At 40.1% G+C, this 23,811-nt stretch overlaps 1 protein-coding gene across 1 annotated transcript; it reads left to right on the top strand.

Annotated features, from left to right (window-relative positions):
• stoml1 (stomatin (EPB72)-like 1) lies at positions 1 to 23,790 on the top strand. The gene is made up of 7 exons (XM_028823902.2): positions 1 to 377; positions 5,705 to 5,811; positions 9,562 to 9,711; positions 13,734 to 13,937; positions 17,502 to 17,727; positions 19,092 to 19,289; positions 23,234 to 23,790. Exons 1-7 carry the CDS (start codon positions 236 to 238, stop codon positions 23,431 to 23,433), a joined length of 1,227 nt encoding a protein of 408 aa, XP_028679735.1. The 5' UTR covers positions 1 to 235; the 3' UTR covers positions 23,434 to 23,790.
• The last annotated feature ends 21 nt before the right edge of the window (positions 23,791 to 23,811 follow it).

Genomic DNA, 23,811 nt, shown 5'->3' with positions numbered 1-23,811 from the left:
GTTTTACGTCGTTTTTGATGTAAATAAGGAAGCGGGTAGATAAATTGCGAACGGTTCGAGTTATTGAAACCGTCATACAAAATAAGCGATCTCGTGGCAGTTTCTTTGTTTGGCGACTGGTCTTTCGTGAAATGACAAAATGGAGCTTGTTACTAGAGATATGCTCTCAGTGGAATAAAAAAGGTCGCGAGTAAACGAATGAGGACGGTGCCCTTGAAACGTTTGTCGGAGAAGAATGTTCGGACGCTCTGCTGCATATCGGGCTCTGCCTCAGAGTGATTACGGTGCCCACCTAACCCTTGAGAATTTTTCATATCATAATTCATCGGGCAGCTCTTTCGATTACATCCCTGAAGTAACGGAGAAAAGCTTCACAGGTATGAAACGGTTTAAATAATTTGGATAGGGATTGATATGTTGAAATTTAGGCGAGCGCCTTAAACAAGTACAGTTGTATAGTGTGTTCAATTTTTCAGAATCTTAAAACAGTGCGGTGGCGCAGTTACATAACTGCTACTTCACTGCAGTATCTGGAATCCACGGGTCAAATGGCATGACCACTCATCTGTTTGGAGTTTGTATGCTCTCTCATGTGTACTGTACGTGACTTCTTCTTACAGTGCTGCGTTTCCCAAGACGTCCAATATCGGATGTCGGAACCCAGTCATAAACTAGCACCTTGTTAAGGTTTGATTCCTGCCTCAATAATACAATACAATACAATACAATACAGTTTATTTTTGTATAGCCCAAAATCACACAGGAAGTGCCGCAATGGGCTACAATACGTTAAATAAACAAAAATTACCAGAAACGTTAATATTTACTCCTGAACCAAAAAGTTTAACAGCCGAATCCTACTTTACTGAGTAACATTGGCCATGTAACCGCTACATTTGTGCCTGGTCTGTATTAGTAGTGTTAGGATTCCACAAATAAGCACAGCATGTACTTACACACACACACACAAACACCGATCAGACACAGCATTGAAACCACCAGACTAATATTGTGTATGTCCCCCTCCTGCCACCAAAACAGCTCTGACCCACTGAGGTATGGACTCCACAAGTTCTCTGAAGGTGTTCTGTGAATCTGGGAATCTTATCAGCCTATCCTTTAAGTCTTGTAAGTTCTGAGGTGGAGCCTCCATTGATCTGACTTGTTTGTGCTCTTTGCCATGTTCCTCAAACTATTACTGAACAATTTCTGCAGTGTGGCAGGGTGCATTTTCTTGCTGCTGAAAGAGGTCATTGCCATGAAGGAATGTATGTGGTCTGCAGAAAGTTTTAGGTTGGTAGTATGTGTCAAAGTAACATCCACCTGAATACCGAGATCCAAGGTTTCCCAGCAGAACGTTGCCTTTGCTGACTTGCCTTCTTCTCATAATGCATCCTGCTGCCATCACATCCCTAGGTAAATGACATGCACGTGTAACTTGGCCATCCACATGATCTTAAATAAAACAGCCAAACCAGGCTGATCTTCCTCCATAGCACCATGGTCCAGTTCTGATGCTCACATGCCCATTTTATGTGCTTTTGATGGTGGACAGGGGTTAGCATGCTGCAATGCACTGCGTGTTCTGACACATTCTTGTGGCCAGCATTAAGTTTTTTTCATTAATTTGTGCTACAGTAGGTCTTCTGTGGCATTGGACCAGTTGCGCTAGCCTTCACCCCCCATGCACTGGGCACTCCTGATCCAGTCACTGGTTGTCCTTCATTTAACCAATTTTAGTAAGTACTAACCACTGCATACTGGGAACGGTTCACAAGACCTGACGTTTAGGAGATGCCCTGACCCAGTAGTCTAGCCATTACCATTTGGCCCATGTCAAAGTCGTTCAGATCATTACAGTTGACCGTTCAGATCATTACAGTTGACCATCCTGTTCAAGAACTGACTGTTCACTTACTATCTGATATGTTGCACCACACAACAGGTGCCATTGTAATGAGATAATCAATGTTATTCACTTCACCTGTCAGAGCTTTTAACGTTGAGGATGATTGATGTATATATGTACATAAGCGCTTATAACAATCAAGGCCGCTGGATGACATCGACACTATTAAATCAATATACTTAGATACATGAGGAATAGCTCCAAAACTACCACCTCAGATCTGGCTTTCTTGTGAATGCATCAATTCTTGCTTCAAGTCTCAGACTCTCCTGCTCTGCTTCTGTTCAGCTGTTGTGGTTACCATCTCAGATGCTTTCTTATATGTAACTCTTCCTTAACCTCTGTCTGCCTCCAGTCCAGCTGATCTCAGTCACTGGGCAGGTCTCTCTGTTAAACCAATGTTGATGTCAGCCTGGAGACCAAATGTCTGGTCAAGGCAGTCATTTAACTCCCTGCTACCAGCGACATTATGGATCACTTTCTGAAATCTTGGTCTTTGAAGCACAAATCCAGCAATGTCGATTGAAATCCTAGGATTATTCACATACAGTGCATGCCTTTTATAAAATAATTTTTGGAAATGTAACATAAAGCTAAGTGTTCATCCTGTGGATGTTTATTAAAGTTGAACTTATGTAGAACATTGATATTATTTGGGATGAGTTAGTGTTTGAATTGAATAATCGGGTAATTATTATTAACAGTAAAAGAAAAAACTAAATGCAGTCAATATTTGGCGTGACAACACTTTGCCTCTAAAACGGCATCAGTTCTTTCTATCCCACTATCATGTAGTTCTATAAGATAACTGGATGGTCGTTTGTTGCAGACATCTTGGAGAACGTGTCCAAGTTCTTCTGCAGACTTTGGCTGTCTTGCTTGCTTCTGCATCTCCAGGTCATCCCAGAAGAAGTGGACTTCACTGTGGAGCTTAGGGCAATGAAAAGTACTATACAAAAGTACATTTAACTGAGGTGGAAAAAAGAACATAATAATTAAATTTGAGAGGACATACTAGATAAAGTACTGTGGTGTTAGCACACACATTTTCACAAATGTGATACTGCTGCTTTTGGATTTAAAAGAAAATTGAACTGATCTGACAAAGCAGTAAATATTAAACCAATGATGAATGCAGCAAATGCAGAAGTCATAGTAAAGCAGGTGGCAGTGTCTCCAGTAAATTTATTTTGAGTCAAAGGCCAGTGCATTCATTTAACTTCTATAAGATTTGACATGTTTTATTACCAAGGCAGTCAATGGTACTTTCAGGGTCCACTTTCCTCACCTGAACAATATGACAGAAAGTCTTTCAAGTCCATTTTGATTTGAGGTTAAGTGTTGTGTCCCAGTGGCTGAGAAACACTTCTCTAGACCATTCCTTACCTAAGGGGTCCAGATAGAGCTCAACAGTGAGAAAAGAGTAAAGGAGGGCCATGCTGAAGAAGTGGTGATGTGATTGGACAAAGCTATTCAATCTCTTACAACGTGACTTCATATGATTGATTGTATGTCATACAAAGGTTAGAATTATAATAAAAATACAAGGAAGACTTGCCAGAGTTCACGTAATGCTGCTGTGACTCTCATTAAGCAGATGGTCACAGTTTCGTTTGTCCGTTTGCTTCCTTTCCTAGAAATACAATGATAAATGACCATCCCTGGTGGGAGGTGACTGTACTCCCGGCTCCTTAATGCACATTGTATATTCATGGCTGTGTGGGTCTGCCCCTCCTGAAGATGCCCTTTAAATACTTCACTTGGCTGCTAATGAGATTTACAAGAACTAAATGTCGATAAGCTGCCTACAGGAAAAACATAAGAAATTTAAAACAATGACAGGGTGTGTCTGTGATTAATGAAGGGTGCCATCTAAAAGGAAAATTTTATACTAGTAATTATGTGAATAGCATTCACTGGATTATTGCAGTAGATGTGGCTAACATTTTCTTTTTTTGCAGTTTTTAAATACTGTCAAACAGGAAGCAGTAATTAGCTCTCATGGCCTCTACCCTCTGACTTGAAACTATTGGTTATAGTATGTTACTGGGAATAAAATCTCCTTGAAATTCTCCAAAATAAAAAATCAACTAGAGTGTGTCATGTGCAGTGCCTGCTTAATTGTGGAAGAATCCAGACATGACAGACTTTCATATTTCGTTCAAATACTTCTGTGTGTTTAGCTTGTTCCAACTTAATGTCCTCCAGTGTTTTTTCCGCAGTGCCTGCTGTATTTATATTGTTTTCCCATATAGTCTGTTGCGTCCAGTATGAGATATCAGACTTGGGTTGATGTGATGATGCACAACCTTGATCCTGGGCATGAAGCGCTTTGACCTCTAGACAGAGTCAATATGGTTTGAACCCAATCATTTTCTCAGAAGGTTGAACCACCTTCTGTATCCTGGTTTTGAACAGGGAGGAGGCGGAAAGGAACCAGACCGTTATAGAATAAGTCAGAACTCTCTCGATGAAAGCTGAATATAACTTCATTAACCGAAATGTTGCCTTTCCTTTGCTGGCCCAGGAATAGCAGTCTCTGCTGTGTTTTTTTAATAATGGGAGTGTTTCTCAATAAATTTTTTCACATTTTACTTCAGGCTCATTTGCAGTCAAGGCAATGATGTGTGGGCACAAGACAAAACCACAGTACAGAGCACATACCAAATGGAACTCAGAAATCACTAAACATGTTCATAATACACACAGTAGATATCCAAACCCCGAACTCTGTACTGGCACATAATGGCGACCAACTCTGCTTCACTGTGCCAAGGTGTACACATGCAGCTATTTCATTGTTTCAGTTGTCAGACGCGAGTACGTAGCGTACAAGTTCAGGACTCTAGGAAGGTAAGCAGTAACCGTCCATGTCAGGATGGGGCACAGTTGGAAATGTCTTCTCACCTTTTTTTCTGCAGCTCCAAAGAACATTCAGAAGCTGAGGTAATTTTCCCCCATTTCCCTGGAAGTACAGCCTCTTCCAGGTTCTACAATATGTAAATCTGCCAGCTAACCTGTCAGTTAAACAGGGTTCATCGTCAAGGGTCCCCAACTCCTTCCTTGTTTCATTTTACATTATTGCACTGTATAGGGCTAAACATTAATATTTAATACAGTCTCTAAACACAATTGAAATATTGGAATGTGTGCTCTCTCTGTTTGACTCCGTTCAATTATAGAATAGAATTGAATAGAATGCATTTTATTGTCACTATAGATAGATAGATAGATAGATAGATACTATACACATGTACAATGAGATTAAAAGCAGCTCCTTCAGTGCAGACATATATGTAGAACACAGCAAGTAAATAAACAAATAAACAAATGTTGCAAAAAAAGTTCTGCGACGCTATATACAAATGGAAAGAATAATAACTAAATCTAGTTATTGCACATTATTTAAATACTGGAAAGAATAAATAACTATTGCACTATTGGGTTATTGCACATAATTTAAATATTGCACAGTAATGATGATCATGTGCAGTGAGTAGTGGATGTTGGACCCTGAGAGTAATGATATTAGACACGATACAGAAGGTAGGATTCCGAGAATCACTAGTGTGTAACAAGCAAACCCATGAAAGTCTGTTGTGCTCCGCATTAAAATGCTGTAAAACTGTTCAAGTTGAAATGCTATCACATGTACAGAGTATAGTAAAATTCATATCTGTGTAATTGATCAAGAAGCAACACATCTGTTGCTTCAGGCTATTGGAGCTCTGACCACGTTGTAGATCTTAAATTATTATTTTTTTTTTGCTCTTTTTATTTATTTTCTTGACACAGATAAAACCCAAGGATGCCTGTCATGGATCTGCCACCAATGTGTTATTTGCATTGTGTTCATTTTTACTGTGCTGACCTTCCCAGTGTCAGGATGGTTTCTTCTTAAAGTAAGTGTTTTTTTTTTCTTCTTCCAAGTATTTTTTATTGTCTACATTTTCGGTCAATGTTAACTTTCTCCTGTATTTACCTAAAGTTGGTTTCAGTGTAACATTTGGATACGGCCTATTTGCTTAAGCTAAAAATATCTTTAAAAGTAGGATTAAAAACGTAGTGATCTACACAAGAAGGATTGTTATTCAGTACTTTGAGAAATTACATAAAAGTTGACAGTAAATGACAAGCTTTTGTTTGCAGTCAGTGCGCAGATGATGGTTTATTGAACACAAAATGAGTCTGCAAGAGCTATATGAGTTGTATAATGAATTTTCCAAAACTATTTAACTGCAGTATTTCTTGGGAAGCCAGCAAATATTCTGCATTTCAAGTTCAAATTACTGCACATACTTGCTCTCCTCTTGTGTGAAGTGTAAAGTATGTCACATATCCATCCATCCATCTTCATAACCTGGTTATCCAGGGCAGGGTTGTTGGGTAGCAGGAGCCTATTCCAGTAGTCATTGGGCACAAAGCAGAAACTACACCTGGACAGGATGCCAGCCCATCACAGGCTGAACACACACACACACATACACACACACACACACACACATATACAGTCATGGCCGAAATTATCGGCACCCATGGAATTTTCCCAGAAAATGCACCATTTTTCCCAGAAAATTGTTGCAATTACAAATGTTTTGGTATACACGTTTATTTCCTTTATGTGCATTGGAACAACACAAAAAAACAGAGAAATAAAGCCAAATTTGACATAATTTCACTCAAAACTCAAAAACCGGGCTGGACAAAATTATTGGCACCCTCAACTTAATATTTGGTTGCACGCATTTTGGAAAAAAAAACTGAAATCAAGCGCTTCCTATAACCATCAACAAGCTTGTTACACCTCTCAACTGGAATTTCCGACCATTCTTCTTTTGCAAACTGCTCAAGGTCTCTCAGATTTGAAGGGAGCCTTCTCCTACAGCAATTTTGAGATCTCTCCATAAGTGTTCAATCGGATTTAGATCCGGACTCATTGCTGGCCATTTCGGAACTCTCCAGCGCTTTGTCTTCAACCATTTCTGAGTGCTTTTAGAGGTATGTTTGGGGTCATTGTCCTGCTGGAACACCCATGACCTCTGACACAGACCCAGCTTTCTGACACTGGGCCCTACATTGCGCCCCAATATCTTTTGGTAGTCTTAAGATTTCATGATGCCTTGCACACAGTCAAGGCATCCAGTGCCAGAGGCAGCAAAACATCCCCAAAACATCTTAGAACCTCCACCATGTTTGACTGTAGGTACTGTGTTCTTTTCTTCATAGGCCTCATTCCATTTTCTGTAAACAGTAGAATGATGAGCTTTACCAAAAAGCTCTACCTTGGTCTCATCTGTCCACAAGACGTTCGCCCAGAAAGATTTTGGCTTTCTCAAGTACATTTTGGCAAACTCCAGTCTGGCTTTTTTATGTTTCTATGTCAGCAGTGGGGTCCTCCTGGCTCTCCTGCCATAGTGTTTCATTTCGTTCAGATGTCGACGGATAGTTCGAGCTGACACTGTTGCAACCTGAGTCTGCAGAACAGCTTGAATATGTTTATCCACCATTCAGACTATCCTTCATTGCAGTCTTTTATCAATTTTTCTTTTCCTTCCACATCCAGGGAGATTAGCTACAGTGCCATGTGTTGTGAACTTCTTGATTATGTTGCGCACAGTGGACAAAGAAACATGAAGATCTCTGGAGATGGACTTGTAGTCTTGAGATTGTTGATATTTTTCCACAATTTTTGTTCTCAAGTCCTCAGACAATTCTCTGCTCTTCTTTCTGTTCTCCATGCTTAGTGTGGCACACTCGGACACACAACAGAAAGGTTGAGTCAACTTTTCTCCATTTTAACTGGCTTCAGGTGTGATTGCTATATTGCCAGCACCTGTGTCTTGCCCCAGGTGAGATCAAACGAGCATCATATGCTTGAAATAAAAACGATTTACCCACAATTTTGAAAAGGTGCCAATAATTTTGTCCGGCCCATTTTTGGAGTTCTGTGTGACATAATGTCAGATTTGGCTTTATTTCTCTGTTTTTTGTGTTGTTCCAATGCACATAAAGGAAATAAACAAGTATATACAAAAACATTTGTACAGTAATCCCTCGCTACTTCGTGGTTCACTTTTCGCAGATTCACCACTTCGCGGATTTTATATGTAAGCATATCTAAATATATAACACGGATTTTTCGCTGCTTCGCGGGTTTCTGCGGACAATGGGTCCTTTTACTTCTGGTACTTACTTCCTCAGTTGGTTTGCCCAGTTGATTTCATACAAGAGATGCTATTGGCGGATGGCTGAGAAGCTACCCAATCAGAGCACGCAGTTAAGTTCCTGTGTGCTGCTGATTGGCTCAGCAACAGAGTGCTGCATTAACCAGGAAGTCTCATCTCACTCATTCAGCATTAACGTGCTCTTGCTACTGCATTCAGGGGATCATCACCTTCATCGTCATCATTTTTACTGCGCAGCATATTCATCACCATCATCACGTCATATATAACTACGTGTACTTCGCTATACAGTAAGTGTAAACTTATCTACCGATTTCATATTGCTTAGCAGTTGTCCCTGTTATTAATAGAGTAAAGGGTGGGTTGTAAACAATACAAGGAAGGTTTAAAAACGTCCAAATACACGTTAAATAATTAAATAAATATGGTGTCCCTACTTCGCGGAAATTCAGTTATCGCGGTCGGCCTTGGAACCTATCTCCCGCGATAAGTGAGGGATTACTGTAATTGCAACAATTTTCTGGGAGAAATGGGGCATTTTCTGGGAAAATTCCAGGGGTGCCGATAATTTCGGCCATGACTGTATATCAGGGGCCAATCTGAACAATAGTAATTTACATAACCTGCATGTCTTTGGACTGTGGGAGGAAACTGAAGCACTGGAAGAATCCTACATGGATATGTGGAGAACCTCCACACCATGGGTATACCCAGACATGGACCCTGGTCTCCTTATTTCCAAAGCCACTGCGTCACCATGCTGTCTGTCTGTCTATCTATCCATCTATCTAATGGTACTGAATAGTGTTGGCATAAGAGAACCTCAAAGACTACAAACCGCCGACTCCAAGAAGCCAGGATGAACAAGATGGACACATTACACAACATATCAAGAATTTTTTTTCCTTTAGACAAATGAAGAAATAGAACTACAGTCACACTTCAGTTAGTCTCAAAAAGAGGTTTGTTCAAAGACCCTGTTGTAGGTGTCTTGCAGGTCCCTGCTTGGTGACATTCATATTTATAATTGCAGTTTATGTCTATTAATTCAGAAGAACTGGTAAATCAGTAAAATGCTGTTTCTCACTTGTAGGGATATTTGCTCAGCTTCTCAGCTCTTTTCTAAGTAGTTACAAAACCAAGGTGCACAAACGCTTTGCAGAGAACCAATCATATTATAAAAGAATCATCAGACAAGAAGCAAAACAAAAAATAAAAAGTGTTCCTTTTAGAAACAGAAGTCAGCCAAAGAATTTTACAAGTAAGTGAATGTATTGGCGTGCTCAAAACTTAATTGCCTATAATAAATTTCAACACCCTAATTATTAGGCTGTTGATGCTTTCTGGTGAGTGACAAATAGTTTACGTGTCTCTATAGTTGTGCATTCAGTTATTGGAATAAGTAGTAAATGCCAAATGATCCAAACAATATTTTAATTTTTTACTTTATATTGTAATTATTTCTAGATCGTTCCAAATTATGAGAGAATTGTAGTTTTTCGACTTGGGAGGATCCAGCCTCCAAAAGGCCCAGGAGTTGTTTTGGTCCTGCCATTCATTGACCTTTGGCAAAAAGTAGACCTACGGACAAGAGCCTTCAATATTCCACCTTGCAAAGTAAGAATTGTGACCTATGTTTTTTTTTCATGATGTTTTTACACTAGTAGGTTGATTTAAGCAAATTTCAGATTTTTTTTCTGAATGATACAGGATGTAGGTACCCCTTGTTGAAAACCTGCTGAACTATAAATTCACAGATTTAGACCCCTCTACTGACTTCCCGTATGACCCTGAGTGAGTGCAGTTCAGTGTCAACATTTTAAAAATGAACACAGGTTGTTGTCATCAGGCTCATGGGATTCATAGCCAGTTAGACAACAGTCAGTCTGATATGTCTTATATAATGAGGCACAGTACGAATTTACAATAATATTTACAAAGCCCCTTGCTGCAGCATACCCTCCCCAACACATACCCCTTAGCTATATAACAATATACAGCACAATTGAAACACAAGACAATTCAAGTGGATGCAAATGTTTATATAAAAGCAAGTCTGAATGAAAGTATAAACTCTATGAAGTGAATAATCCATTGCAAAGGATAGTCAAGTCAGGTGGTTTCATTGTTATACCACCTGTGTACAATATTGCAACATACTGTACATTGGCACGAAGTAACTTCCCCAAAGACCATGGTGTAACATGCACATAATTACAGGGCAAGTGCAATACAGGTAAAGAGCTATACTATAAATAGATAAATACATTAATAAAAAAAATGGGTAAGTCATAGGGAAATAGGATAGGGAAAAGTAATGAGTAAACCTTGATACGCCCTGAATTCCATGACTCCATTCTCTACAGCCTGGCCAGACACACTTTTTTTTTTTCTGCTGAAAAAATGATGAAGTATAAGACCTGAATGAAGCTGTGCCAAAGTTGAAAAATAACAGAAGCAACAAAAAGGAGAATCTCGCACCATACCACTGCTGCCAGCTTGTCATTTTTCCTAATTTATTCTAAAGTGTTGTTTTTAATGCTTACTTCATGGACTGAACAGAAAGTCACTCCTTATCTGATGTCCTGATTGGTCAATAATTTAGGCCAAGAAATCCTTTAAAATGTACTTTTTAAAAACACAAACTGATAACAAATGGTGCAGATAAACAATGAAAGACGTCCAAATGCTACTATGTGTTTTGTCATTGTAGACATTAATGTGACTCTTTCTTTCCCTTTTGTACTCTTTATTGTGTGGACTTTATCAGAATACCTCAAATCCTATACACTTTTTGTTTATAAGGTACTAGCAGGAGTACCTGGCGTTGCCTGGGAATCTATAACCGGTGAATTTCCTAATTGAAAGAAACAGAACATAGAAATAGAACAAACAGTTTTCTGATTGACATTTTATTGTAATAGGTAATATAAGTGTTCATTCCAGAGCCTTTGGATACACTATATTTTTTGTTTTGCCTTGTGGTGTGAAAATGAACAAATTCTGAGGATTGCCCACTGTAGAACATGCTACGTGGAGTTGTCCATGTGAAAAACATGGATTTTCCAAACTGATGCGTTTAACTTTCAGTGATTGCCCTTGAGCCTTATTAATTGACATAGCAAAAGCCAAACGAACATGAAATTGTAGCCGTTTTAAATCAAAGGATAAATAATTCGGAATCAGCAAAATTCTTGGTATGAAAACAGCTTCACGTCTTGCGCAATGTTTCAGACACCCTTGAAATAGACTTTTTTCTGGCATCGGAAGTGGACTTTCTAATTCTGCGTCTTTTTTTCAGCGGCATGGGTATATTAACGAAAAGCAGGACAATTATAATGTGTTATATGGTATTACGTACGGAATAAGCACCACAGTGAGATGAATGTACGTTATTTACAATACGTCGGAAAGCGAATAAATAGCACCAGTCAGTCAGAAAGACCAAGACTGAAATCGTAATGTGAGTTGGAAAGCGAGCAAATAGCACCACAAATACGGAAAGCCAGTCACACGCACTGGGCCGTTCACGTTTTACATCCATACGGCAGTTCCCCTTCACCTGATGAAAGTAGTCTGCCTTCTCATACTTGGACACTTCCACCATCTGTTGGCAATTTAAAGAAACATTGGTAAAGAGCGATGCACAGGGACCAAACGTGCCGCTAGATGACACCGCCGTTAACGTCTGTTGCAATGTGCGGCCATCTTGTCGATGATAAGTACGGGGACGTGTTCCGAACGTTGTGTCGGTGAAAAGGTGCCCTGCGCTTCACCACGAACATTTTTCCCAACCAAACATACCCCATGACCTCCTCCTGGTCACATAGGAGCCCCATCCCCAGTTTGGTGGCGATTGGACGCCCGGTGCAGATTTGTATGGGGGACAAACAAACATACATACATACATATACACATACATACATACATTGACTCTGCTTTATATATTAAGATTTTACTTTAGCACTTCTCCCCACCTTCCCTTCAACATCTATAACCTCAGGCAATTGCATAGAGGAAAGAACAAGCAGGAGTTAAGTTACACATTTTAATAATGTATTATTGGTAATATTCATAAAATATTAATAATAATGAATCAAAGTACATGTGAATATTGGCATTCATACAACCTGATAAATGCTAGATGTATGCTGTAGTTTCAGGTGGCACATGGACTGATAATTACTTAAATGTCTCTGGTCAAGTCATCATTTCTTGTCAGCATTTTTCAGGACAGGCCATGTGCCTGTCTCAATATGACTGTTGAGTTGTGCTCATCATTTTTTTCTCTTCATGGCCATGGTGAGAGAGAGAGAGGGTAAAGCAACCAACTTTATGAATTTCTATCCAGATCTTTAAGCCAATAGGGTGTTGTGGTGCAGAATGGCCTCTGCTTCAAAACCAATCCCATACAGCCATACTTCAGACCAATGGGTGCACACACTGTCTTTTCGCAATTACCTTCAAGTAGTGGATACCATTTGTTTAGCTGAAGCTTGCCAGCTACTGTAGGTAGTTTTATGGCTTTCCTAGGAGGATGTCTGAAAGGCTGTAAGTCCAAGCATAGTCACCCTTGCTAAGCTGGTCTGATGCACCACCCCAATCCTGCAATAAATTTAATGACCTGAGTCAGTCCTAAAGACTCTGAGGTTGGTTAGTTAGACATCAAAGCATTGCTGTTCTCATCAGTGAAATACAACATTTAATCTTCCTGAAACACTAATATTACATTTGCTTTGTCTGACTTACAAATAAAGACATACAGAATATTTATCAACTTATATACAAAATGTCACTCCACTACAAATGTTAACGTGTACCTGTAAAATATAAATAAATGATCATGCAGATGTATTTACTGCATTTGAATTGTGAGCTGTTTTGTACAATAAAAGTGAAAAAACGAGTTATGATGGATTTCCTGTTAGAATCTGAAGTAAACACTTAATGCAGTCTAAAATAACTCCACTACAATTGAGTGGAGCCCAAGTCATGCGATGTGTGTGTGTGTGTGTGTGTGTTTTCTTCTGTCCACAGTCTGTGCACAGCATCCTAAAGGTTGGTCTAGTTATGTCAGAAAGTTTCTCATCGGATGTTCCATAGTTAGCCTTGTTTTAGATATTACAAAGTTTGCTTGTGCCTTATTCGAAGGGCCTTTTAATAACATTGGCTTATACATACTGAGTGTTAATGTGTTCATTGTAAACATAGAAATAGGAGTGTCTTATCAGCCAATCTATTTAAGTTAACAAAAACAGGGGCATATCTAAGAATTGTTAATAAGACATTGACATAAAGTCTTTCCACAGTCTTGAAGACGCTTGTCAGTGTGGGTGTTTATGTCTTTTCCAAGGTTTGCATTAACTTCTGTACACAGTCTGGAGATGTACTGTTAGATCAATTAGTCCAGTGTGAGTAAACATAAGTGTGTTGTGTCTGCACTATGATGAAGTGATAGGGAGGCATCTACTTGGAAATACAGATGCTCATAACTGTACTGAATATGTCAAGGTCACATAGGAGATCAGCTTGTTAATTGTGTATACGGTTCTTGAAGATGTACTTTGAGTTTCATTTTCAACTTTAACCAAAGTCTTCACTGAAATCTTACCACAGTGCAATTATTTGATGTTTTGAAGGTAACGAGTAAAGATGGTGGAGTGATCTCTATGGGTGCAGATATTCAGTTCCGTATATGGAATCCAGTTTTATCAGTGGTGTCTGTCCAGGATTTGAATGCGTCAACACGACTTACAGCTCAGAATGCCATGACCCATTGCCTTACCAAGAAAACGCTAAGAGAGATACAAGTTGAAAAAATACGACTTGGGGAACACCTGCTGGTAAGATTGACATTTTTAAATGTATAGAGAAAGATGCATAGGTAAATATCTAAAATATACACTGCTCTAAAAAAATAGGGAATACTGAAATCACACATTGGATTTTGATAAATGAAATATTCAAGTGGAAAATCTTTACTGAGTAATACTATGTAATTCATTGAGAACAAAATGATGTAAGAATGGTCAATGGAAACCAAAGTCACCAACCCATTAAGGGCTGGATTCAAAACCACACTGAAAATCAAAGTCAAAAATTGAAATCACAGGCTGATCCAACTTGTGTGAATTTCATAGCAGCAACTCCTAATGTGACTCAGTAGTGTATATGACCCCCGCATGCCTGTATGCACTCCCAACAATGTCTGGGCATGCTGCTGATGAGACGGCAGATGGTGTCCTGGGTGATCTTCTCCCAGACCTGGATCAGTGGGCTCCTGGACAGTCTGAGGGGCTACTTGGTGTCGTTGGATGCATCGATACATAACGTCCCTCAGGTTCTCAACTGAATTCAGGTCTTGGGAATGTGCGGACCAGTCAGTGGCATCAATGCCTTCATCATCAGATATACTGCCTACACACTTTTCCCACCTGTGGCCGGGATTGTCCCGCAGCAGCAGGAACCCAAGGCCCACTGCATCAGTATAAGGTCTGACAGTGGCTCTGAGGATTTCATCCCAGTACCTAACAGCAGTCAGGGTACTGTTGCCTAGCACGTGGAGGTCTTTGCAACCCTCCAGGATATGCTTCCCCTAACCATCCCTGACCCACTGCCAAACTGGTTATGCTGGATGATGTTGCAGTCTGCATAAAGTTCACCACGGTGTCTCCAGACTCTTTCACGTCTGTCACATGTTCTCAGCGTGAACAAGCTCTCATGTGAGAAGAGAAGGGGACGCCAATGATGGAGCTGCCAACTGTGGTAGTCTCTGTCGAATGCTAATCGAGTTGCACAGTGATGGGCCATGAGCACAGGTCCCAATAGAGGACGTCGGGTCATTATTCACCCCTCATGGAGTTTGCTTGTGACAGTTTGATCAGAAACATGCACACCAGTAGCTAGCTGGAGGTAATTTTGTAGGGCTGTGACAATGCTCCTCCTCGCACAATGGAGCAGATACTGGTCTTACAGCTAGGTTGATGCCCTTCTATGGCCCTGTCCAGCTCTCCTTGTGTAACTGCATGCCTCCTAGTATCTCCTCCATGCTCTTAAGACTGCTGAGACAGAGCAAACCTTCTTGTGATGGCACTTATTGATGCACCATCCTTGAGGAGCTGGACTATCTGTGCAACCTCAGTCGGCATCAGGTACTGCCGACAAGGAGGAGGAGGAGGTTAGGAGCAAGCGCTGATACAGCACATTACCACACCCACCACATGACAAACCAACTCAGAACCCCAGGTTAGGACCCAAGTGCAGCCATGCAACGGGTGACACCTCAGCACCACACTAGTTCAGATGGAATTGAACCAGTGTGAGGTTTTTTTTATGGTGGCTGGAGTGCCAATTCTGCCACCAACCCCCCTGGTTTTTCCCTGCAGGTTGGGACAGTAGCAAAATGCAAAACTACAGCTAAATGAGTCAAGAAGGATAAGGAGAGAGCAATTGTCTGTGGCCACCACCTGCAAGCCCGTTCAGTTTTTGGAATTGTCTTGTTGTTGCCTCTCCAATGCACCTGTTGTCACTTTCATTTGCACCAAAGCAGGTGAAATTGATTCACAATCGCTTGTGGTTCTTAACTGGACAGATTGCTGTTCCTGAAGCTGAGTTCCCTTAACTTTTCTGAGCTGTGTGCATACAGCATATATACAGTGTATACAATTGTACCTGTCATACATCAGCTTAGTATGAAGGTTACTGTGAAAAATATAAAGTAAACTAGTGTTTTTTGTTTCATGAAAACCCAGCAAGGTTTTCATTGAAAAACTAAAATAACATTGGGGGTGCACATGAACTGATCTCTGTTGAATGTTTGCATTGTATCTTTTTGAAGAAATGAAAGTTCAAATGAATACTTTATAATTTTTTTACATGTTACCTTCTTTTATCCACCATGCATTTTTATGCAGTATGTGGTCCACTAGTGCTAAGGTATTAGACTGTAAAGCACAACATTGCCAGCTCAGCCACATCATTTAACTTACTCTTTTTCATTGAAATATGATTTGATACCAGCTAAAAAGGGCCTTAAGTGACTCTATGCAACAGCAGTCTCAAAGCCCAAAAGATTCCATCCACTTCTAGATTGCTCAGCCACATGAGGCAGAGTTGACGGAGAAATTCCAGCAGATGCTGAAATCCATGGACTGCCTGCCTAAACGATCAAGTCTCATCACCAACCAGTGATCATTCTTGTAGAAATATCCATCCATCCATCCATTTTCCAACCTGCTGAATCCGAACACAGGGTCACGGGGGTCTGCTGGAGCCAATCCCAGCCAACACAGGGCACAAGGCAGGAACCAATCCCGGGCAGGGTGCCAACCCACTGCAGGACACACACAAACACACCCACACACCAAGCACACGCTAGGGCCAATTTAGAATCGCCAATCCACCTAACCTGCATGTCTTTGGACTGTGGGAGGAAACCGGAGCGCCCGGAGGAAACCCACGCAGACACGGCTTGTAGAAATATTCAACTTTTAAAGCACCTAGTGATGGTATTCATGAATTGATGTGCTATAGAAAATTCATAGGGCTGCCTGTCCCTGACCTGCAGAATGTTTAGACTAGAGAGATACTGTATATACTCGCGGATAAGTTCTCGGGGCTTGATTTTACCGTATCATTTCTGATAATTTATTATGTCGGTTGTACAAGTCGAATGCAGAAAACTCACACTGTTGGTCCAAGAGATTATAATATGCTAACGCCCACCTGAGAGAGTAACCACGGAGCACACAGCCTTTATTTTTCTATGTATTGTGCCTACGTGACCACACGGTAATACCCGAACTATTCCGAAGCAACGTTTGCACTATTTTGTGTTTTTTGTATCTCACCCTCATACACCTTTATCGTAAGAGCATCCCTTATCTGCGATGGAGCATTCGATCAGAAGAAAATGTGAAGCTGGTTTAAATTAAACGTCATTGAAGTAGCGAAAGAAATTGGTAACTGCACTGCTGCAGCAAAATTCGATGCGTCTGAGAAACTGATGCGAGATTGGAGGAGACAAGAACATTTTTGAACAGACGTATAAGTTGGGGTCTGATTTCATGATCGATTTTTTCAGGTTTCAAGACCTGAGTTATACACGAGTATATACGGTATGTGGACAGGTGTGGCTTGAACTTGTGATTTACAAGTCGCTTTGAATAAGAACTTGCTTCAATAGGGATATATGTAGCACAGAATTTACATTATTCCACATTCTAGGACTCGTGGAGTATGTAGCTTAGTCGGTAAATGCTTCATTAATTTTAAACTCTACATCATTTCAAAAGGAAAACTGATAACTAAACTCTATAACTTGATAGTATAAAGTTATAAATACGTGTGAAACACTCTGTTTGTTAGTGCCAGTGCTGATTTATTGACTTGTCATATTGTCACTGTAGGTTGAGATTAACAGCAAGACTCGGTGCTGGGGTTTGGAGGTGGACCGTGTTGAATTGATGGTGGAATCTGTGCTAAGGACCCCTGACGACTCCTTCTCGACACCTATGATAGTGCCTCCTATCCCTGGCTTAGAGAGTCTTGCTGGGCCAATCCAGCAACTGGCCATGCATTTTCTGGGTGGAAGTGGTGGCAACAGTATTGCCCCTCAAAGCAGTCAAAGCAAAGGTTGGACACGGTTCCTTTTACTTTTTATTCTTTAATTTGAGCGACTACAGAATGGTTTTGCATGTCAGTAGTTGATGCACATCTACTAAAATAGTGGTGTGGTTTGGGAGTTTAAGTGACTTGCTAGAATGAGAGATGGCTGTTTTGTTTTTGTTGCTTCCTTGATTTTAGAAATTAACAGTAAGCAGCATTGAATGTTTACTTTTTAGGAAGATCATAAGCACATATTTCAAAATTAAAGGGCAGGTTTAAAAGGAAATGAAGTTACGAGGCTTGTTAAAACCTCTGTGGTTAGCTTCTAGATGGTTTGTACTGGCATCCATTATTTTTGCCTATGGAAATTTCTTTTTAAATTTCATGTACTGTATCTTTGATTTCAGATGTCTTTGTTGTCTTAACTCAGTGGTTCCCAAACTCAGTCCTGGGGACCCACTGTGGCTGAAGGTTTTTGTTCCAACCAGATTTGCAATCGGTGATAATAGTTGATAATAACTGATCTAATTTAATGAGCCGGCCTTTTTTACTCTTCTCTTATTCCACATTCAGAAAAACACAACAGTATAGTTTTTTACATTTACAAGACATTTAGAAATATTTCTATTTTTTTCTAAAGCTATAAATGCTTATCTCTCTTTTGTTGTTTTCCTATTATTTTCCCCTTTTTGCTGTGTAGTTTGTTCCCTTCATTTAACCCTAATAGTGACAATTAACAACCAGCATAGCAGACACCCAGGATGATGAAAGCTGCAACGACTTCAGTGTCAGACCCGCTAATTAGTTAATAATCAATTAAATAATCAGAACACCAGGAAAATCAAAATGAAAATTAGGTAGAAAATGCTGTTAGTGACTTTAAAAAAACTGCATATTCCCCATATAACTACTTATTACATTTTAGTAAAAATCTACCAAACTTAATTTGTAATTTCTTTATTGACTCCAAAACACAGAAACTGGGAAATGATAACTGACTTAATAAGGCTAAGAGTCCAATAAAGAACAGAAGTTGGTTGGAACAAAAACCTGCAGCCAGCGTGGAGTTTGTAAGCCAGGACTGAGTTTGGAGACTCTGACTGCCTTAACTGGTCATTGTTGACCTCAAGGCTGAATTTTTTCCATTTCGTGGTAAAAAAAAAAATGTAAAGGATTCTGCATGGCCATGAACGCTTTAGCAGGCCAGTGTGAACAGCACTATCTGATTTAACTGAATCTATGCTGTGGCCATTCATTACTGTATTACAGAAGACTACAGTGACAGCAGCATTTGACTGCTACTTAGCTCAGTTCTGCTTCCTTGTGTACATAAGAGGTTTATAACAAATGTTCTAAAATACAGACTAATGCAGCAGCAATTATTTCCACAGAGGACAGCCTCTTCATAATCAACGAGAAGGATCCCATAGTTCCTGCCCCAGCCAAGTGCCTCAGTGCTGATGCTCTTCTGTCCACTGTGGAATGCATCCTCTCCGAAAACTTGGTCACTCAGGTGGGAGCCTGTTTTCAGTTCAACATCACACTCCAGGATGGAACCAAAAGGATCTATTTTGTTGACCTAACCACAGGTGAGAATTGCGTGCAGTTTTGAGGACTGAAAATAATTTTTTTTTGTGATTATTAAAAGAAGAATTCAAAACAGCCAAAACAGCACAGCTCAGCACTTGATGGCGTGAAAACCAAGCTTCATTTTATTGTCAGAATATTTGCCAAAAATAATGATCATTGGCCAAAAATGCATCTTGCATAGAGTAAGACAATATGTTGTCATGTGAGCCAGTGTCTAAGACACTATTGTAGAGAGTAGTGTTGCATTTAATGTGTAATATACAAACAGATGGGCCTAAAGACACTTTGTCCATGTGGCTTGGCCATCAAGCTACTAAAGGTATAGAAACTTTAAGCAGATCTGCATCTGTATGTGCCTGCTGTTCTAGGACAGTGGTTGACAAAGTGTAGTCCGCAAGCTGTCAGTCATTAGGGCAAAGTGACTTTTGAATTTTTCAGATATGTTATTCTGTTATGTACTTATTTAAGCATTTATTTGTAACAATTAAGTGCTGCTGGCTAACATTCGCGCTACTAAATTAATGTACCTAGATACATGAGAAATGGGTCTAAAACTACCACCACAGAGAACGTGTGGACATTAACAGCTTTTGCTTCAATTCCATACCTGTGTACTCTTCTCCTGTTTGCTTGTTGTGGTCACCTCTCTCTCACACTCTCTTATATGCAACACGTCTTCATATTCTGTCTCTCTCCAATCCATCCAATCTCGGTCTCTATGAAGGCTTCTCCTAAAGTAACTGTGAAGTCAGCTGGAGGTCCCACACCTGCTCAAGGTGTTCCTCCCAGCTGCTAGTGACACGGGGTTATTGTGGATCACTGGGTGAAATGTAGGACTTTGAAGCACAAATCTAGCAATGATGTATTAAAATCTTAGTATATTCACATACACATGTGTTATAAAATAAATGTCAGGTAATATAATGGATAAGTATGGTAACCTGGAACTGTTAGACTCAAGTGGTCTGCTGTTAGATTTGACTGGTCCTTAGTCCAGAACACTTTGGCATGCTTTCTGTGAAGATGCACTGCTGCCATTAGCTTATTCTCATAACTCATATTTCTATGACACACAAAGATGACTATACAACAGAAAAACGAGCTGAGGTTGTAGTACAAACATTTTTCAAAAGAAAATGCTTTATGAGGCTGCTCTTAAATCGTGTGCAGTCATAGAATTAAGAGCACTCCATAAAATGTTTTTTCTTTCTTAACATATCTGGACGTGCCAGGATTTGACTCTGTGATGGTGAGCTGCCCATGCCCTGATGCAGCAATGTAGCCCCAAACCAGAATATTTTCACTGGCAAACTTTACAGTTGGCAATGTCATATGTTATCTTTGGTTTTCACCAAACATATCTTATGGTTCTGTATCCATATAACTCTTAATCTTTGTCTTGTCTGTCCAGATCTCATTATTCTAGAAGTCCTGGTCTTTGCCTAGGTGTTTACGGGCAAACTTTAGTCTTATCCTGAAGTTCTTTCTGAACAGCAAAGGTTTCTTCCTGGCACATCTCACCTGTAAAACTAATGTGTACATTATCTTTGTATTGGACACTCAGGCACTTTTGACTCCAGCTTTGACAAGAACTACCTGTAGATCCCATAATGAAATTCTGACCTTCTTAGACACTTCTTCCAGGATCTTGCATTATACTTCCAGGCTGAACTTGCTGGGGAATCGGGGGCTGACCTGAACAAGTTGGTAGTTGTTTGCAATCTTCTACACTTGTAGATAATCTTTCAGACAGTGCAATGGTTGATTCCCAATTGTCTGAAGATCTTTTTAAATTCCTTCCTAGACTCCTGGGCATTGATAGCACTCTTTGGTCTCAGTATGATGTTAAGAAACACATTAACAACAAAGAGAAAAGCAAACTAATCGTCTGATGTTTAAATAAAACAGGATTAGACAAGATCTCCTCTAATGATGTTCTTATCATTTGTACTTGATCTGGAGCCCCTGATTCTAATTTGAAGGATTTGTGGCAGTGATAAATGCACAGGTCTACTTACTTTTTCCACATGCAAAATGTGCATTTATGTTTACTTAAAATATACAATGGACTACATTGATGTTTGTTATGTTACATTATCTATAGACACTTTTTAAAGATCTCGATATGTCCACATCCTGTGCCCTTAACACACTCGGCAGTAGACTGTCACATAGTCTGCAACATCGAGAATAAACTTAGTTCTTAGGGCTCATTTATACTTCACGCTCAGAACGCGTATGCTCTCGCATCATGGCCGCCATGCGTTCTGAGCGTTCATTTGATACGTCCTCTGAGCAGGTCCTCAGAAATTAATGCGACGCATGCGCGAGTTGCAGTACCAGCAAAAACTCGGGGGGCACAGTGTGCTAAAAGTTGGAATGTGACGTCAGAGTCTCTGTTTACTATCTACATGTGACAGAAAGTCGCTTTGCGGATCCTACAAGATCGGTGTGCGCACTTCGATATTTGATAAATGGTTCGATGTGGTGAAGCAAAATGCCGACATACAGATGTATTTGTGGTGCTTTTATATTCAAGCGTCGCATATTCCCGATCGTAATGACACGATACGTTTTAAAATTCTCACATACTATGCCTTCTTTTTTTCTAGGACTTCCTCTGCTCCTGACAGCAGCGAATCGCCAGCAATAGATCGTCACTCCGCACACATTAAATGTATGATATTCCAACTCTCTGCACATTTAGAATCCTTAGATTTATACTTGATATCACTTTCATGATGAAAAGCATTAAAGTATGTATATTACATTTTACAAATAAATCAGTAATTTCGTTTAAATAATGAATACTGTTAATAGGACGGAGTGGTGGCTCTGAGGCTAGGGATATGCACTGGCAATCGGAAGGTTGCCGGTTTGAATCCTGTAAATGCCAAAAGGGACTCTGCTTTGTTGGGCCCTTCAGCAAGGCCCTTAACCTGCAATTGCTGATCGCTTTGAGTAGTGAGAAAAGCGCTATATAAATGCAAAGAATTATTTTTATTATAATTACACACATGGGGTGACACAGTGGCGGCGCGTTAGCGCTGCTGTCTTGCAGGGAGTCACGTCGCTGATATTCCCTGCCTGGAGTTTACATGTTTTCCTGTTGGGTTTCCTCAGTGTGCTCCAGTTTCCTTCCAAAGATATGCAGATTTGGGGATTTGGTGCCGCTAAAATGACGCTACTGTATGTGTGTGCTTGTATTCACCTTGCGATGAGCCGAGGCCTCGTCCAGGGATTACTTCTCACTCGTGCCCAATGCTTACTGGAATGGACACATCCCTGGATTTAATCAATAAACATCCCTTTCAGAGATATTGCGGTAAGGTGTCATCGGAATTTAATGGGTGTTCTAGGCATTTCACAACACAGCGAAGCCGAACATGTTCTCACCGTGATAATATCTCGCACTGCCACCTGGCGGATTCCTCCAGATTTACGCAAAGTACTTGCGCAAGTATAAACACTACAACGCTTGCGTAGCAGGAGCGTCCACTGCAGCATGAAGTATAACTCCGGCCTTAGTGTAAATGGGCAGCTTGGTGGTGTAGAGTCAACACTTCATTCTTCACAGCTTCATAGTTTGATTCCTGGCCTGATCTCCAACTGTGTGGTTTTACACATTGTCCTCTTCTACTAGTAAATTTTCGGTGGGCATGCCAGTTTTCTCCCACATGCCCAATACATGCATTTTATGGTGGTTGCAACCTGTTAAGCTGGCATAATGACTGTATGTGAATTTGTGCTTATGGTTATTTGGCACCCTGTAATGCATTGGTTTCTGTCTTTCTCCTGATATTTTAATGTAAACTCTGTTTTTCTTTTGGTGTAAAAAGGAAAATCCATTTTGGAAAATATGTAGATGGATGTTTAGTGCTTTCTCATCTTCTATCTTTGTAAAGGTTCAGCCTTAACAGTTTTCCCTTGTGCGTTTTTTTAGGTGCTGGCAAGGCAGGGCTTGGCACACCAGATCACAATCCAGATGTCATTTTGCACATGAAGGAACAAGACCTTCTGTCTTTGTTTGAAGGCCACCTACGACCATTTGGGGCTTACACAAGCGGGAAGTTAAAAGTTGAAGGTGATCTGAAAATAGCTTTAAAGCTGGAGGACCTAATCAAGCTGATGAAGCTACAGTGACCTTCATAAACAAGTGCAACATATCTGAAACAAGTGAATGACACTTGTGTAAAACACTCCTAAAAGCTGGGAGTTGGGCCATGTTCTGCAGTTAAAGGCTTGATCCAAAAGCTGAGTTGATGTGTACGGTGCAGAAGGAAGGCTGGTGAACAATGGACGTCCAGGCAATGAATTTGTGGAAACCTTGAAAAATACATGAAAGTCACTTGTGTGTGTGTGTGTGTGACTTTTTTTGACTTGGATAAAGGGTTGTTTCTGATCATCAGATTTATAACTTTTTCACGAAATATTAATTTAATTAACTTTAAGTCTCTGCAACAAAAGATGAAATAAATTTTTATTTGTTGCATATCAATTTTGTTTCTTGCGAAGTGGATT

The sequence above is a fragment of the Erpetoichthys calabaricus genome, chromosome 17, assembly GCF_900747795.2.
Source record: "Erpetoichthys calabaricus chromosome 17, fErpCal1.3, whole genome shotgun sequence".
NCBI lineage: Eukaryota > Metazoa > Chordata > Cladistia > Polypteriformes > Polypteridae > Erpetoichthys > Erpetoichthys calabaricus.
The sequence above is the reverse complement of the archived record's forward strand: the minus strand, read 5'-3'. Positions and strand labels throughout refer to the sequence as shown.